The sequence below is a fragment of the Ranitomeya imitator genome, chromosome 1, assembly GCF_032444005.1.
Source record: "Ranitomeya imitator isolate aRanImi1 chromosome 1, aRanImi1.pri, whole genome shotgun sequence".
NCBI classification, from domain to species: Eukaryota; Metazoa; Chordata; class Amphibia; order Anura; family Dendrobatidae; genus Ranitomeya; species Ranitomeya imitator.
Genome location: NC_091282.1, coordinates 833,940,929 through 833,954,995, shown reverse-complemented (window position 1 = coordinate 833,954,995; position 14,067 = coordinate 833,940,929). Strand labels below are relative to the sequence as shown.

The following is a 14,067-nucleotide window of genomic DNA, read 5'->3' as shown; positions in this document are numbered from 1 at the left end:
GTTAAGGTCCAAGCCATCCAGGATTGGATTCAGCCGACATCTCTGAAAAGTCTGCAAAAGTTCCTGGGCTTTGCTAATTTTTATCGTCGCTTCATCTGTAATTTTTCTAGCATTGCCAAACCATTGACCGATTTGACCAAGAAGGGTGCTGATTTGGTTAATTGGTCTTCTGCTGCTGTGGAAGCTTTTCAGGAGTTGAAGCGTCGTTTTTGTTCTGCCCCTGTGTTGTGTCAGCCCGATGTTTCTCTTCCGTTCCAGGTCGAGGTTGATGCTTCTGAGATTGGAGCAGGGGCGGTTTTGTCACAGAGAGGTTCTGGTTGCTCAGTGATGAAACCATGTGCTTTCTTTTCCAGGAAGTTTTCGCCCGCTGAGCGTAATTATGATGTGGGCAATCGAGAGTTGCTGGCCATGAAGTGGGCATTCGAGGAGTGGCTTCATTGGCTTGAAGGAGCTAAGCATCGCGTGGTGGTATTGACTGATCATAAGAACTTGACTTATCTCGAGTCTGCCAAGCGCTTGAATCCTAGACAGGCCCGTTGGTCGTTATTTTTTGCCCGCTTCGACTTTGTGATTTCGTACCTTCCGGGCTCTAAAAATGTGAAGGCGGATGCTCTGTCTAGGAGTTTTGTGCCCGACTCTCCGGGTTTATCTGAGCCAGCGGGTATCCTCAAGGAAGGAGTCATTGTGTCTGCCATCTCCCCTGATTTGCGGTGGGTGCTGCAAAAATTTCAGGCGAATAAACCTGATCGTTGTCCAGCAGAGAAACTGTTCGTCCCTGATAGGTGGACTAATAAACTTATCTCTGAACTTCATTGTTCGGTGTTGGCTGGTCATCCTGGAATCTTTGGTACCAGAGAGTTAGTGGCTAGATCCTTCTGGTGGCCATCTCTGTCACGGGATGTACGTACTTTTGTGCAGTCCTGTGGGATTTGTGCTAGGGCTAAGCCCTGCTGTTCTCGTGCCAGTGGGTTGCTTTTGCCCTTGCCGGTCCCAAAGAGGCCTTGGACACATATTTCGATGGATTTCATTTCTGACCTTCCCGTTTCTCAAAAGATGTCAGTCATTTGGGTGGTCTGTGATCGCTTTTCTAAAATGGTCCATCTGGTGCCCTTGGCTAAATTGCCTTCCTCCTCTGATTTGGTACCTTTGTTCTTTCAGCATGTGGTTCGGTTGCATGGCATTCCTGAGAATATTGTTTCTGACAGAGGTTCCCAGTTTGTTTCAAGGTTTTGGCGAGCCTTTTGTGGTAGGATGGGCATTGACCTATCCTTTTCCTCGGCTTTCCATCCTCAGACTAATGGCCAGACCGAACGAACAAATCAGACCTTGGAAACATATCTGAGATGTTTTGTTTCTGCAGACCAGGATGATTGGGTGTCCTTTTTGCCGTTGGCTGAGTTCGCCCTTAATAATCGGGCCAGCTCGGCTACCTTGGTTTCTCCATTTTTTTGCAATTCTGGGTTCCATCCTCGTTTCTCTTCAGGACAGGTTGAGTCTTCGGACTGTCCTGGTGTGGATTCTGTGGTGGATAGGTTGCAGCAGATCTGGACTCAGGTAGTGGACAATTTGATCTTGTCCCAGGAGAAAGCTCAACTTTTCGCTAATCGCAGACGCCGTGTGGGTCCCCGACTTCGTGTTGGGGATCTGGTTTGGTTATCTTCTCGTCATATTCCTATGAAGGTTTCCTCTCCTAAATTTAAACCTCATTTTATTGGTCCGTATAGGATTTCTGAGGTTCTCAATCCTGTGTCTTTTCGTTTGACCCTCCCAGACTCCTTTTCCATACATAATGTATTCCATAGGTCGTTGTTGCGGAGATACGTGGCACCTATGGTTCCATCTGTTGAGCCTCCTGCCCCGGTTTTGGTGGAGGGGGAATTGGAGTATATTGTGGAGAAGATTTTGGATTCTCGTGTTTCTAGACGGAAACTCCAGTATCTGGTTAAATGGAAGGGTTATGCTCAGGAAGATAATTCCTGGGTTTTTGCCTCTGATGTTCATGCTTCCGATCTTGTTCGTGCCTTTCATGCGGCTCATCCTGGTCGGCCTGGGGGCTCTGGTGAGGGTTCGGTGACCCCTCCTCAAGGGGGGGGTACTGTTGTGAATTCTGTGGCTGAATTCACTCCTGTGGTCACAAGTGGTACTGCAGCTTCTGAGCTTCCTCCCTCAGGTGTTCTGGTGAGCTCGTTAACTGCTTCATTACTTAACTCCGCCTGATGCTGCTATCCTTGCTCCTTGTCAATGTTTCAGTGTTGGATCTGAGCTTCTCCTGATTGTTCCTGTGACCTGCTGCTCTGTATAGCTAAGTGCTTTTTGCTTTTTTGTTGCTTTTTTTCTGTCCAGCTTGTCTTTTGTTTTGCTGGAAGCTCTGAGACGCAAAGGGTGTACCGCCGTGCCGTTAGTTCGGCACGGTGGTTTTTTTTTTGCCCCCTTTGCGTGGTTTTGCTTTAGGGTTTTTTGTAGACTGCAAAGTTCGCTTTACTGTCCTCGCTCTGTCCTAGAATATCGGGCCCCACTTTGCTGAATCTATTTCATCCCTACGTTTTGTCTTTTCATCTTACTCACAGTCATTATATGTGGGGGGCTGCCTTTTCCTTTGGGGAATTTCTCTGGGGGCAAGTCAGGCCTATTTTTCTATCTTCAGGCTAGCTAGTTTCTTAGGCTGTGCCGAGTTGCCTAGGTAGTTGTTAGGCGCAATCCACAGCCGCTTTTAGTTGTGTTTAGGATAGGATCAGGTGTGCAGTCTACAGAGTTTCCACGTCTCAGAGCTCGTTCTTGTATTTTTGGGTATTTGTCAGATCACTGTGTGCGCTCTGATCGCTAAGCACACTGTGTTTCTGGATTGCCTTCATAACACCTGTCATTAGCAAACATAACAGACGGCAGCCTAACAGGGGAATAAATCTTACCCAGACCTTGATTGGAGTAAGATTTGTGGTGAGACTCATACAGATTGCAGACCACTTTTATACCTGAGGACTCTCAATTCCCAATATTTTTCTACCTCACCTTATTCATTTAAATATGTGCACCTCTTAAAGAATCAGGCGCCTCGAACTCCCTCTCATCAAGACCGGCATAAAAAACTTTATGAATTGGGACAAAAAATGTTTGTGTTTACAGTACTGCCCAACTACCGTATATACTCGAGTATAAGCCGAGATTTTCAGCCCAAATTTTTGGGCTGAAAGTGCCTCTCTCGGCTTATACTCGAGTCACGGTAACGGTGGGGTCGGCGGGTGAGGGGGTGAGGGCGCTGAGGTATACTTACCTAGTCCCAGCGATCCTCGCGCTGTCCCTGCCTTCTTCCCCGTCTTCTGTGCTGCAGCTTCTTCCCCTCTTCAGCGGTCACCGGCACCGCTCATTACAGAAATGAATAGGCGACTCCACCTCCCATAGGGGTGGAGCCGCCTATTCATTTCTCTAATCAGCGGTGCCGGTGACCGCTGACAGGAAGAGGCTGCAGCACAGAAGACGGGGAGGAAGGCAGGGACAGCGCGAGGATCGCTAGGACTAGGTGAGTATGTTATATTTACCTGTCCACGTTCCAGCCGCCGGGCGTCGCTCCATCTTCCCGGCGTCTGCGCTCTGACTGTTCAAGTCAGAGGGCGCGATGACGCATATAGTGTGCGCGGCGCCCTCTGCCTGATCAGTCAGAGCGGGGAGACGCCGGAACGAGACGCCGGGAGCTGCAATCAAGAGAGGTGAGTATGTGTTTTTTTTTTTTATTGCAGCAGCAGCGGCCATGGCACAGATTTATGTGCAGCATCTATGGGGCACAATGAACGCTGCAGAGCACTATATGGGGCATCTATGGGGCACAATGAACGCTGCAGAGCACTGTATGGGGCATCTGTGCAGCATCTATGGGGCACAATGAACGCTGCAGAGCACTATATGGGGCATCTATGGGGCACAATGAACGATGCAGAGCACTGTATGGGGCATCTGTGCAGCATCTATGGGGCACAATGAACACTGCAGAGCACTATATGGGGCATCTGTGCAGCATCTATGGGGCACAATGAACGCTGCAGAGCAATATATGGGGCATCTGTGCAGCATCTATGGGGCAATATGAACGGTGAAGAGCAATATATGGGGCATCTGTGCAGCATCTATGGGGCAATATGAACTGTGAAGAGCAATATATGGGGCATCTGTGCAGCATCTATAGGGCAATATGAACGGTGCAGAGCACTATGGGGCATCTGTGCAGCATCTATGGGGCAATATGAACGGTGCAGAGCACTGTATGGGGCACAGATATTGGGCAAAAATGAACGGTGCAGAGCATATATGGGGCACAGATATGGGGCAATATGAACGGTGCAGAGCACTATATGGCACAGCTATGGGTAAATAATTATCTATTTTTATTTTTGAAATTCACCGGTAAATGCTGCATTTCCACCCTAGGCTTATACTCGAGTCAATAAGTTTTCCCAGTTTTTTGTGGCAAAATTAGGGGGGGTCGGCTTATACTCGGGTCGGCTTATACTCGAGTATATACGGTAATTACTTGACTGTGGCTATTTTCAGACAGTCATTGCCTGCAAAAAAAAAAAGCTGGGCTTGCCAGACTTAGCTGTAACTATGGTGGAGATGGCAGATGGTGCTATGTAAACTATATATATTATTTTGTATGATCTCTTTGTCTTTTTTTGTAGAAATAATCTGCCTGTTAGCCTCAATAATATAATTTTGATTATGCTTGCCATATGTCCCAAGTCAAACAGCTCATTCTCCCACAATGTATAAGTGCTGATGATTCTACTGAAGATGAATATCTGCAATATTTTTTAATCTCAAACTATATATTCTGCATAGACTAAAAATTTGTCGCTGTCCACAGATAAAATCTTTTATGACCACAAGCAAATCATGGCTGAATTGTAATAGTTTTCAAATTAAATTAGGATTCAAAAAGCAAGAACTGTGTTGCGCATTATAGCACATTTTTCTTTTTCTTTTCAGATGTGCCGCCAATCAGTGTGCAAGAAATATGGTTTAGAGCAATGTGATTGTGATACCCAATCACTGTATATAAAATGCCATCTCTGCTGTCAAAGACCAGGTAAGAACAAATATGTTTCAAGAATGGATCTGCTTGGGCCAATATAAATCGAATCAAATTTTGGAATGTTCTCAAAATTGTGATTTTCCTTTGTCAACCGGATGAAAATAATAATTATTAATTTGAAAATATTTAGACCTTTCGGAAGTTTTTAGAACCACACTTTTGTAATGAATGGACAGAAATTCTTGGATGGCTTCTTTTCTTTTTGGCTCTGATTTTCTTGGCTCTCCATTAGAGAAGGAAATAGTGCCATTTTTTCTGGTCCAGTCAAAAGACAGTAGCAACCTTAGTGTGTATGATCGGAAGTGCAGAGACTTTCAATCATGTGCAGTATGTTTCTCTGAAGCCAGGACACATATACCCGGCTTCAGAGGATCAATGATGAGCAGGGAAGAAGCCGTGCACATGCTCAAGGTAAGTATAGCGTATGCGATGTCACCGGTGCTTGTAAGTTATGTTATCACGACACAGGGGAGTGATAGCCTGATTTATGGCCCGTCTACTCTGGGGATACTAATGCCCCTTCAACTAGTCAAAACCCTCATTTACATATCTTAAACAGACTTTAGACATACTTTTTCTAAAGATCTGCTTACAGTGGGGAAAAAAAGTATTTAGTCAGCCACCAATTGTGCAAGTTCTCCCACTTAAAAAGACGAGAGAGGCCTGTAATTGACATCATAGGTAGACCACAACTATGAGAGTCAAAATGAGGAAACAAATCCAGAACATCACCTTGTTTGATTTGGCAAGATTTATTTTGCAAATTATGGTGGAAAGTAAGTATTTGGTCACCTAAAAACATGCAAGATTTCTGGCTCTCACAGGCTTGAAACTTCTTCTTTAAGAGGCTCCTCTGTCCTCCACTCATTACCTGTAGTAAGGGCACCTGTTTGAACTTGTTATCAGTATAAAAGACACCTGTCCACAACCTCAAACAGTCACACTCCAAATTCCACTATGGTGAAGACCAAAGAGCTGTTGAAGGACACCAGAAACAAAATTGTAGCCCTGTACCAGGCTGGGAAGACTGAATCTGCAATAGGCAAGCAGCTTAGTGTGATGAAATCAACTGTGGGAGCAATAGTAAGAAAATGGAAGACATAACAGACCACTGATAATCTCCCTTGATCTAGTGCTCCACGCAAGATCTCACCCCGTGGGGTCAAAATGATCACAAGAACAGTGAGCAAAAGTTGCAGAACCACACGGGGGGGGGACATAGGGAATGACATGCATAGAGCTGGGACCACCATAAGAAAGGCTACCATCAGTAACACACTATGCCACCAGGGACTCAGATCCTGCAGTGCCAGACGTGAATCCTGCTAAAGCCAGTACATGTTCAGGCCCGTCTGAAGTTTGCTAGAGAGCGTTTCGATTATCCAGAAGAGTATTGGGAGAATGTCGTATGGTCTGATGAAATCAAAGTAGAACTGTTTGGTAGAAACAAAACTCATCGTGTTTGGAGGAGACAGAATGCTGAGTTGCATTCAAAGAACACCATACTGTGAAGCTTGGGGGTGGCAACATCATGCTTTGTTTCTCTGCAAAAGGACCAGGATGACTGATCCTTGTACATGAGAGAATGAATGGGACCATGTATCGTGAGATTTTGAGTGCAAACCTCCTTCCATCAGCAAGGGCATTGAAGATGAAACGTGGATGGGTCTTTCAGCATGATAATGATCCCAAGCACACCACCAGGGCAATGAAGGAGTGGCTTTGTAAGAAGCATTTGATGGTCCTGGAGTGGCCTAGCCAGTCTCCAGATCTCAACCCCATAGAAAACTTTTGGAGGTAGTTGAAAGTCCATGTTGCTCAGCGACAGGCCCAAAGCATCACTGTTCTAGAGGAGATCTGCATGGAGGAATGGCCCAATATACCACCAACAGTGTTTGCCAACCTAGTGAAGCCTTACAGAAAACGTTTGACCTCTGTCATTGCCAACAAAGGATATTTAACAAAATATTGAGATGAACTTTTGTTAATGACCAAATACTTATTTTCCACCTTAATTTTCAAAATAAATCTTGCAAAAAAAGACAGGGTGATTTTCTGGATTTGTTTTCTCATTTTGACTTTCATAGTTGTGGTCTACTTATGATGTCAATTACAGGCCTCTCTCATCTTTTTAAGTGGGAGAACTTGCACAATTGGTGGCCAACTAAATACTTTTTTTTCCCAACTGTATGTATGTAATGTAACACAGGGACTGTTACGCTGTGTTTCTATATATGCAAAGGCAACTGCTGGTCTGGTGGTTTTGGGGCACAGAGGACCTGACAGGTTCCCTTTAAATACACTATCTGCACAATTATTATTCAAGTGAATATTTTTTCCTTGTAATTTTGATGCATATTCTCCAAGTCAAAGCTGTATAAACTTCAATGCCTATTGGTTTGAAGAAGATCAGGTGATGTATGTAGGTATAATGAAGAAGGATTTGGCCTAAGGATACAACACCTTTTATCAAAGTGTTCAGAATTATTAGCTGTTTTACTCAGGGAAAATGTGCTTAAAAAAGAGACATACCTGACTCTGAAAAGTAAAAAATTGGTAAAACTCTTACACAGGGATGCACCTTATTAGTGTGTGACCCCAGAATTATCAAAGTTTTGTTGAAAATAGTCAAAAGGGTGTTAAAAAACCTTTTGAGAAAAAATATGCACCTTAGTTGCCAAAAATTTGAGAATCAAATGTGAAGCGACCAGGAACCCATTATCCTCCAGTGCTGCCATATTTCAGAACTGTAACCTCCCAGGTGTGCCCGAATGTACAAGGTGTTCAGTGCTCAGACACATGGCCAAGTTAAGGAAGGCTAAAACCCGACCACCTCCAAATGAAAAACGTATGTTGAAATGTCAAGACTAGGCCAAAGGCTTCATGGACTGATGAGATGAGAGTGACCCTTCAAGGACCAGATGGATGTGTCCGTGGCTGACTCAGTAATGGGCACATACTTCCACTTCATCTCAGACGACAGCAAAGTGGAGGTGGGGTACTGGTATTGGCTGATATTATTAAAGATGAGCCAGTTGAACCTTTACAGTTTAAAGATGGACTCAAAATTAACTTCCAATCCTACTGTCAGTTGTCAGAAGACTTTCTTCAAGCAGTGGTATAAGAAAAAGTCTGCATTTTTCAAGGAAACTGTGATTTGTATACAGTACAATGCTCCATAGCATGCATCAAGTACTCCACTGCTTGGCTAGCCAGAGCAGGCCATGATATGGCCAATCCTTCTACACCTGACTTAAACCCTATTCACAACTACTCGGCTCTTCTTAAACAGGAGATTTATGGTGAAAGAAAACAGTACACCTGTCTGAGTAGTGTCTGGAAGGTTGAGGTTGTGGTTGGTGCTCCCAAAAAGTTGTTCGTTAACAGATTTGGAAACTGACAGACAGCATGGATGGAAAACTTATCACTGCTGACAAGCGAAAAATTACATCATTTGGATGGAAGCTACCATGTAGTCGCTAGACGCGTTTCGAGCACAAACGGCGTTCTTAGACATCAGCTGAAGTCATGCTTTTTCAGCTGTGTACACTGGGTACTACTGTCTGCTGTAGAAGCAATAAACAGGTGATCAGTAAAGAAGGACTGGTGTTTGACCCCCATTGATCTGTCTGATATTAATGGCCAATCATGTGAATAGATCAGCAAAATATAAACACTTTAATATCTGGTTATTGTATTCTAATAATATTCTGTTGACTGATTTACAGGCGATGTGCATTCCTGTAGAAGTACAAAGTCTTATGAGCTGGGACATCTATTTAATATGACTTTGATATTTCTACCTGCTGGTGCACCATGTGAGAAGAGACAAGGCTACTGTGATAAATTTCATGTCTGCCGGCTTGTTGATGCAGATGGACCCATTGCCAGACTGAAAAATTCATTCTTAAATTTAATAGAGTTTGACCCTGCAGCCTGGATGAAGGTAATTACATATTTTGTGATATATGATTACATAATGGGTACATTAGCTAATTTAAACCTACACATCTTCATATGTAGGAATATAAGGATCAATCATTATTCATGACAGATTACCAAGGAGTGATCCTTTCATCCTTTTGTTCTCCAGAAGTTAAGCCCCTACTGGAGTCTGGCAGCAGCTCTTTCATTGAGAAAACAAAAGCGCTCAGCCTCTGAGCATTTCTATGTATGGAGGAATCAGGAGAGATAGCTGTTGACTGGAGATGAGCCGATCTTTTGAAATTTGAATTTACCGACTTTGCCAAATGTTCCCCAAAAATTCAATTTGCAACTAATAATTTAGCTTGAACCTCAGTCAAGGAAAGCTTGTAATTACTTGCAAAGTACATATGAGGGAGAGGAGAGAGCATGAAAGAGAATGAATGCATAAGAGTTTACACTCTATGGGCGAGAGAGGACCCCATTGACCATAGCGATTTACTTTTAACAGGCAAGAGAGAAAGGAACCCACTGACCATAAGAGCTTACGCTTTATAGGCAAAAGAGAGAGAGAATTGGAAGACCCCTCTCACTATAAGAGCTTACACTTTATAGTCGTAAGAAAGATGGAGAGAGAGAAAGACAGGAACCCGCTGAACATAAGAGTTTACACTCTCCAGGTGAAAGAGAGAGAGCGTGAATAGGCCCATCTCACCATAAGAGCTTTCACTCTCCAGGCGAGAGAAAGAGAAAGGACCCATCTTACCATAAGCGCTTACAATTTATAGGCGTAAGAGAGATAAAGAACTCTACTTAATATAAGAGCTTACAAGCGAAAGAAATTATGCCAGTCTTGACCATAAGAAATTATCCTGTTAGGTGTAAGAGAGAGAGAGGATCCCTGCGACGACAAGAGTTTCCACTTGCCAGGCGAGAGAAAAAGAACTGACCCCTCTTACCATAACAACGTACACTTTATAGGCGTAAGAGAGAGAGAAAGGACCCCACTTACCATAAGAGCTTTCACTGAAATTTAGTCTTTACATAATGTGAACTTTTTTTTTTTATCCAGCTCTTTGTTTTTTACCATCCCTTCTTGAGTCAGGACTTCTAGAACTGCAGTCCAATAAGTTTAGTTTGAAAAATGTTGATGTTTCTGAATGGACAGTGATGAATAATAATTAGTTAAGAGTCCTTTAAAAAGTTGTACAATATTCGACAACCCCTTCTCAATAGTTTTTTCCCCCAGTAAAATAGTAACACCTATACTCACTCAGGCGCAGGTGCCATTGCAGCAGTGTCAGCAATAGCTTTTCTGAAGGAGAGAACAGTGAAACTGCTGCTGATTGACTACAGGAATCATATAGCATAACAATGTCAGGCAATCCTTGGGAGAGCCAGTGCCGACAGCACTGGAATGGTGCCACCACTGATTTTATTTGGGCAAGTATAATGATTAAAAGGGGATTGTGTGAGTACTGTAGTGAAAAATAGCTTTAATTCTCATTACTATGATGTCTTAGTCCAGGGTGAAGATTTGTGAGAATTCATTCATCATCAAGTTTGCACAATTAACACCTTCAAGACCTTGGATGTATCCATATGGCCTGGTTGGGAAGGACTTCCTGACCTGGGATGTTTGGATACCTCCTGGTGATTTTGTGCCACAAAAACTGTGCGCGTGATCACTGCTGGTTGTTCAGCTAAAATCTTAGCTGACACCCGTCTCTCACTGTCAGAAACAGCACCCGCACTGCTCCTGTCATTTTCACCCCTTATATGCTGTGATCGATATCAATCGCAGTGTTTAGAAGGCAGGGAGAGGGAGCGAGCTCAGCTCTGATCAGCACCACTGCAACATAATCATGAGAGCTTGATTGTTGCTATGGTGACCCGTGGTCATCATGACGACTTTTGGGTCACCAGGCTATGGAAAACCCCTTAAACCATGCTCCCATGCTCGTTCAGTGCAATACTTTCTAAAAGTAATCAGAGGGATCCTAACCCTAACACAAACCCTAACCCTAACCCTAGGGATCCTAACCCTAACCCTAACACAAACCCTAACCCTAACACAAACCCTAACCCTATCCCTAGGGATCCTAACCCTCACCCTAACACAAACCCTAACCCTAACACAAACTCTAACCCTAACCCAAACTCTAACCCAAACTGTAAAACAAACTCTAACCCAAACTCTAACCCAAACTCTAACCCAAACTCTAACACAAACTCTAGCACAAACCCTAACACAAATCCTAACCCTAACCCAAACCCTAACCCTAACCCTAGGGATCCTAACCCTAACACAAACTCTAACCCTAACCCTAACACAAACCCTAACCCTAACCCTAACCCTAGGGATCCTAACCCTAACACAAACCCTAACCCTAACCCTAGGGATCATAACCCTAACCGTAACACGAACCCTAACCCTAACCATAACCCTAGGGATCCTAACCCTAACAAAAACCCTAACCCTAACACAAACTCTAACCCTAACACAAACCCTAACCCTAACCCTAGGGATCCTAACCCTAACACTAACCCTAACCCTAGGGATCCTAACCCTAACACAAACCCTAACCCTAACCCTAGGGATCCTAACCCTAACACAAACCCTAACCCTAGGGATCCTAACCCTAACCCTAACACAAACCCTAACCCTAACCCTAGGGATCCTAACCCTAACCCTAACACAAACCCTAACCCTAACCCTAACACAAACCCTAACCCTAACCCTAGGGATCCTAACCCTAACCCTAAAACAAACCCTAACCCTAACACAAACTCTAACCCTAACCCAAACTCTAACCCAAACTGTAAAACAAACTCTAACCCAAACTCTAACCCAAACTCTAACCCAAACTCTAACCCAAACTCTAACCCAAACTCTAGCACAAACCCTAACACAAATCCTAACCCTAACCCTAGGGATCCTAACCCTAACACAAACCCTAACCCTAACCCTAACCCTAGGGATCATAACCCTAACCGTAACACGAACCCTAACCCTAACCCTAACCCTAGGGATCCTAACCCTAACCCTAACAAAAACCCTAACCCTAACACTAACTCTAACCCTAACACAAACCCTAACCCTAAGGATCCTAACACTAACCCTAACCCTAGGGATCCTAACCCTAACACAAACCCTAACCCTAACCCTAGGGATCCTAACCCTAACACAAACTCTAGCCCTAACACAAACCCTAACCCTAGGGATCCTAACCCTAACCCTAACACAAACCCTAAACCTAACACAAACTCTAACCCTAACCCTAACACAAACCCTAACCCTAACCCTAGGGATCCTAACCCTAACACAAACCCTAACCCTAACCCTAGGGATCCTAACCCTAACCCTAACACAAACCCTAACCCTAACCCTAGGGATCCTAACCCTAACACAAACTCTAACCCTAACCCTAACACAAACCCTAACCCTAACCCTAGGGATCCTAACCCTAACCCTAACACAAACTCTAACCCTAACCCTAAAACACAAACTCTAACCCTAGGGTTCCTAACCCTAACAAAAACCCTAACTGTAACCGTAACCCTAACCCTAACCTGTTATGACCTGGTGGTCAGGACAATAATGGACCTGGTGGTTAAGAGCACACGGAATGACCTGATAGTTACTGATAATATAGGACGAGCTCTGGGACGTGGGAACTCTGCTGACCGCAATCCCTAATCCTATCAACCACACTAGAAATAGCCGTGGATTGCTCCTAACGCTCCCTATGCAACTCGGCACAGCCTAAGGAACTAGCTAGCCCTAAAGATAGAAAAATAAAGCCTACCTTGCCTCAGAGAAATTCCCCAAAGGAAAAGGCAGCCCCCCACATATAATGACTGCGAGTAAAGATGAAAATACAAACACAGAGATGAAATAGATTAAGCAAAGTGAGGCCCGACTTACTGAACAGACTGAGGATAGGAAAGGTAGCTTTGCGGTCAGCACAAAAACCTACAAAAAGACCACGCAGAGGGCGCAAAAGACCCTCAGCACCGACTCACGGTGCGGAGGCGCTCCCTCTGCATCCCAGAGCTTCCAGCAAGCAAGACAACAATCAAAATAGCAAGCTGGACAGAAAAATAGCAAACCAGAGAAAAACAAGCAGTCACTTAGCTTCTGCTGGGAAGACAGGTCACAAGAACGATCCAGGAGTGAACTAGACCAATACTGGAACATTGACAGGTGGCATGGAGCAAAGATCTAAGAGGAGTTAAATAGAGCAGCCAGCTAACGAATTAACCTCGTCACCTGTGGAAGGAAACTCAGAAACACCCACAGCCACCAGAGAAAGTCCATGGACAGAACCAGCCGAAGTGTCATTCATGACCACAGGAGGGAGCCCGACAACAGAATTCACAACACTAACCCTAAGGCATCCTAACCCTAGGGTTAGGGTTCGGATCCCTAGGGTTAGGGTTAGGGCTAGGGTTAGGGTTAGGGCTAGGGTTACAGTTTGGGTTAGGGTTTGTGTTACAGTTTGTGTTACAGTTTGTGTTACAGTTTGTGTTACAGTTTGTGTTACAGTTTGTGTTACAGTTTGTGTGTTAGGGTTAGGGTTAGTGTTTGTGTTAGGGTTAGGATCCCTAGGGTTAAGGTTAGGGTTAGGGTTAGGGTTAGAGTTTGTGTTAGAGTTTGTGTTTTAGGGTTAGGGTTTGTGTTAGGGTTAGGGTTAGGATCCCTAGGGTTAGGGTTAGGGTTTGTGTTAGAGTTTGTGTTAGAGTTTGTGTTAGAGTTTGTGTTTTAGGGTTAAGGTTAGGGTTTGTGTTAGGGTTAGGGTTAAGATCCCTAGGGTTAGGTTTAGGGCTAGGGTTAGGGTTAGGGTTAGGGTTTGTGTTAGGGTTAGGATCCCTAGGGTTAGAGTTAGGGTTTGTGTTAGGGTTTGTGTTAGAGTTTGTGTTAGTTTGTGTTACAGTTTGTGTTAGTTTGTGTTACAGTTTGTGTTACAGTTTGTGTTACAGTTTGTGTTAGAGTTTGTGTTTTAGGGTTAGGGTTAGGGTTTGTGTTAGGGTTAGGATCCCTAGGGTTAGGGTTAGGG

At 44.2% G+C, this 14,067-nt stretch overlaps 1 protein-coding gene across 4 annotated transcripts in view; it reads left to right on the top strand.

Annotated features, from left to right (window-relative positions):
- LOC138650175 (disintegrin and metalloproteinase domain-containing protein 10-like) overlaps window positions 1–14,067 on the top strand; it is a 196,252-nt gene that overhangs the window by 173,658 nt on the left and 8,527 nt on the right. For all 4 annotated transcript variants that reach the window (XM_069740618.1, XM_069740619.1, XM_069740617.1 and 1 more), the window contains 2 exons: window positions 4,978–5,077; window positions 8,812–9,029. In XM_069740618.1, the coding sequence (XP_069596719.1) occupies window positions 4,978–5,077; window positions 8,812–9,029 (318 nt within the window). The remainder of the gene's footprint in view (window positions 1–4,977; window positions 5,078–8,811; window positions 9,030–14,067) is intronic.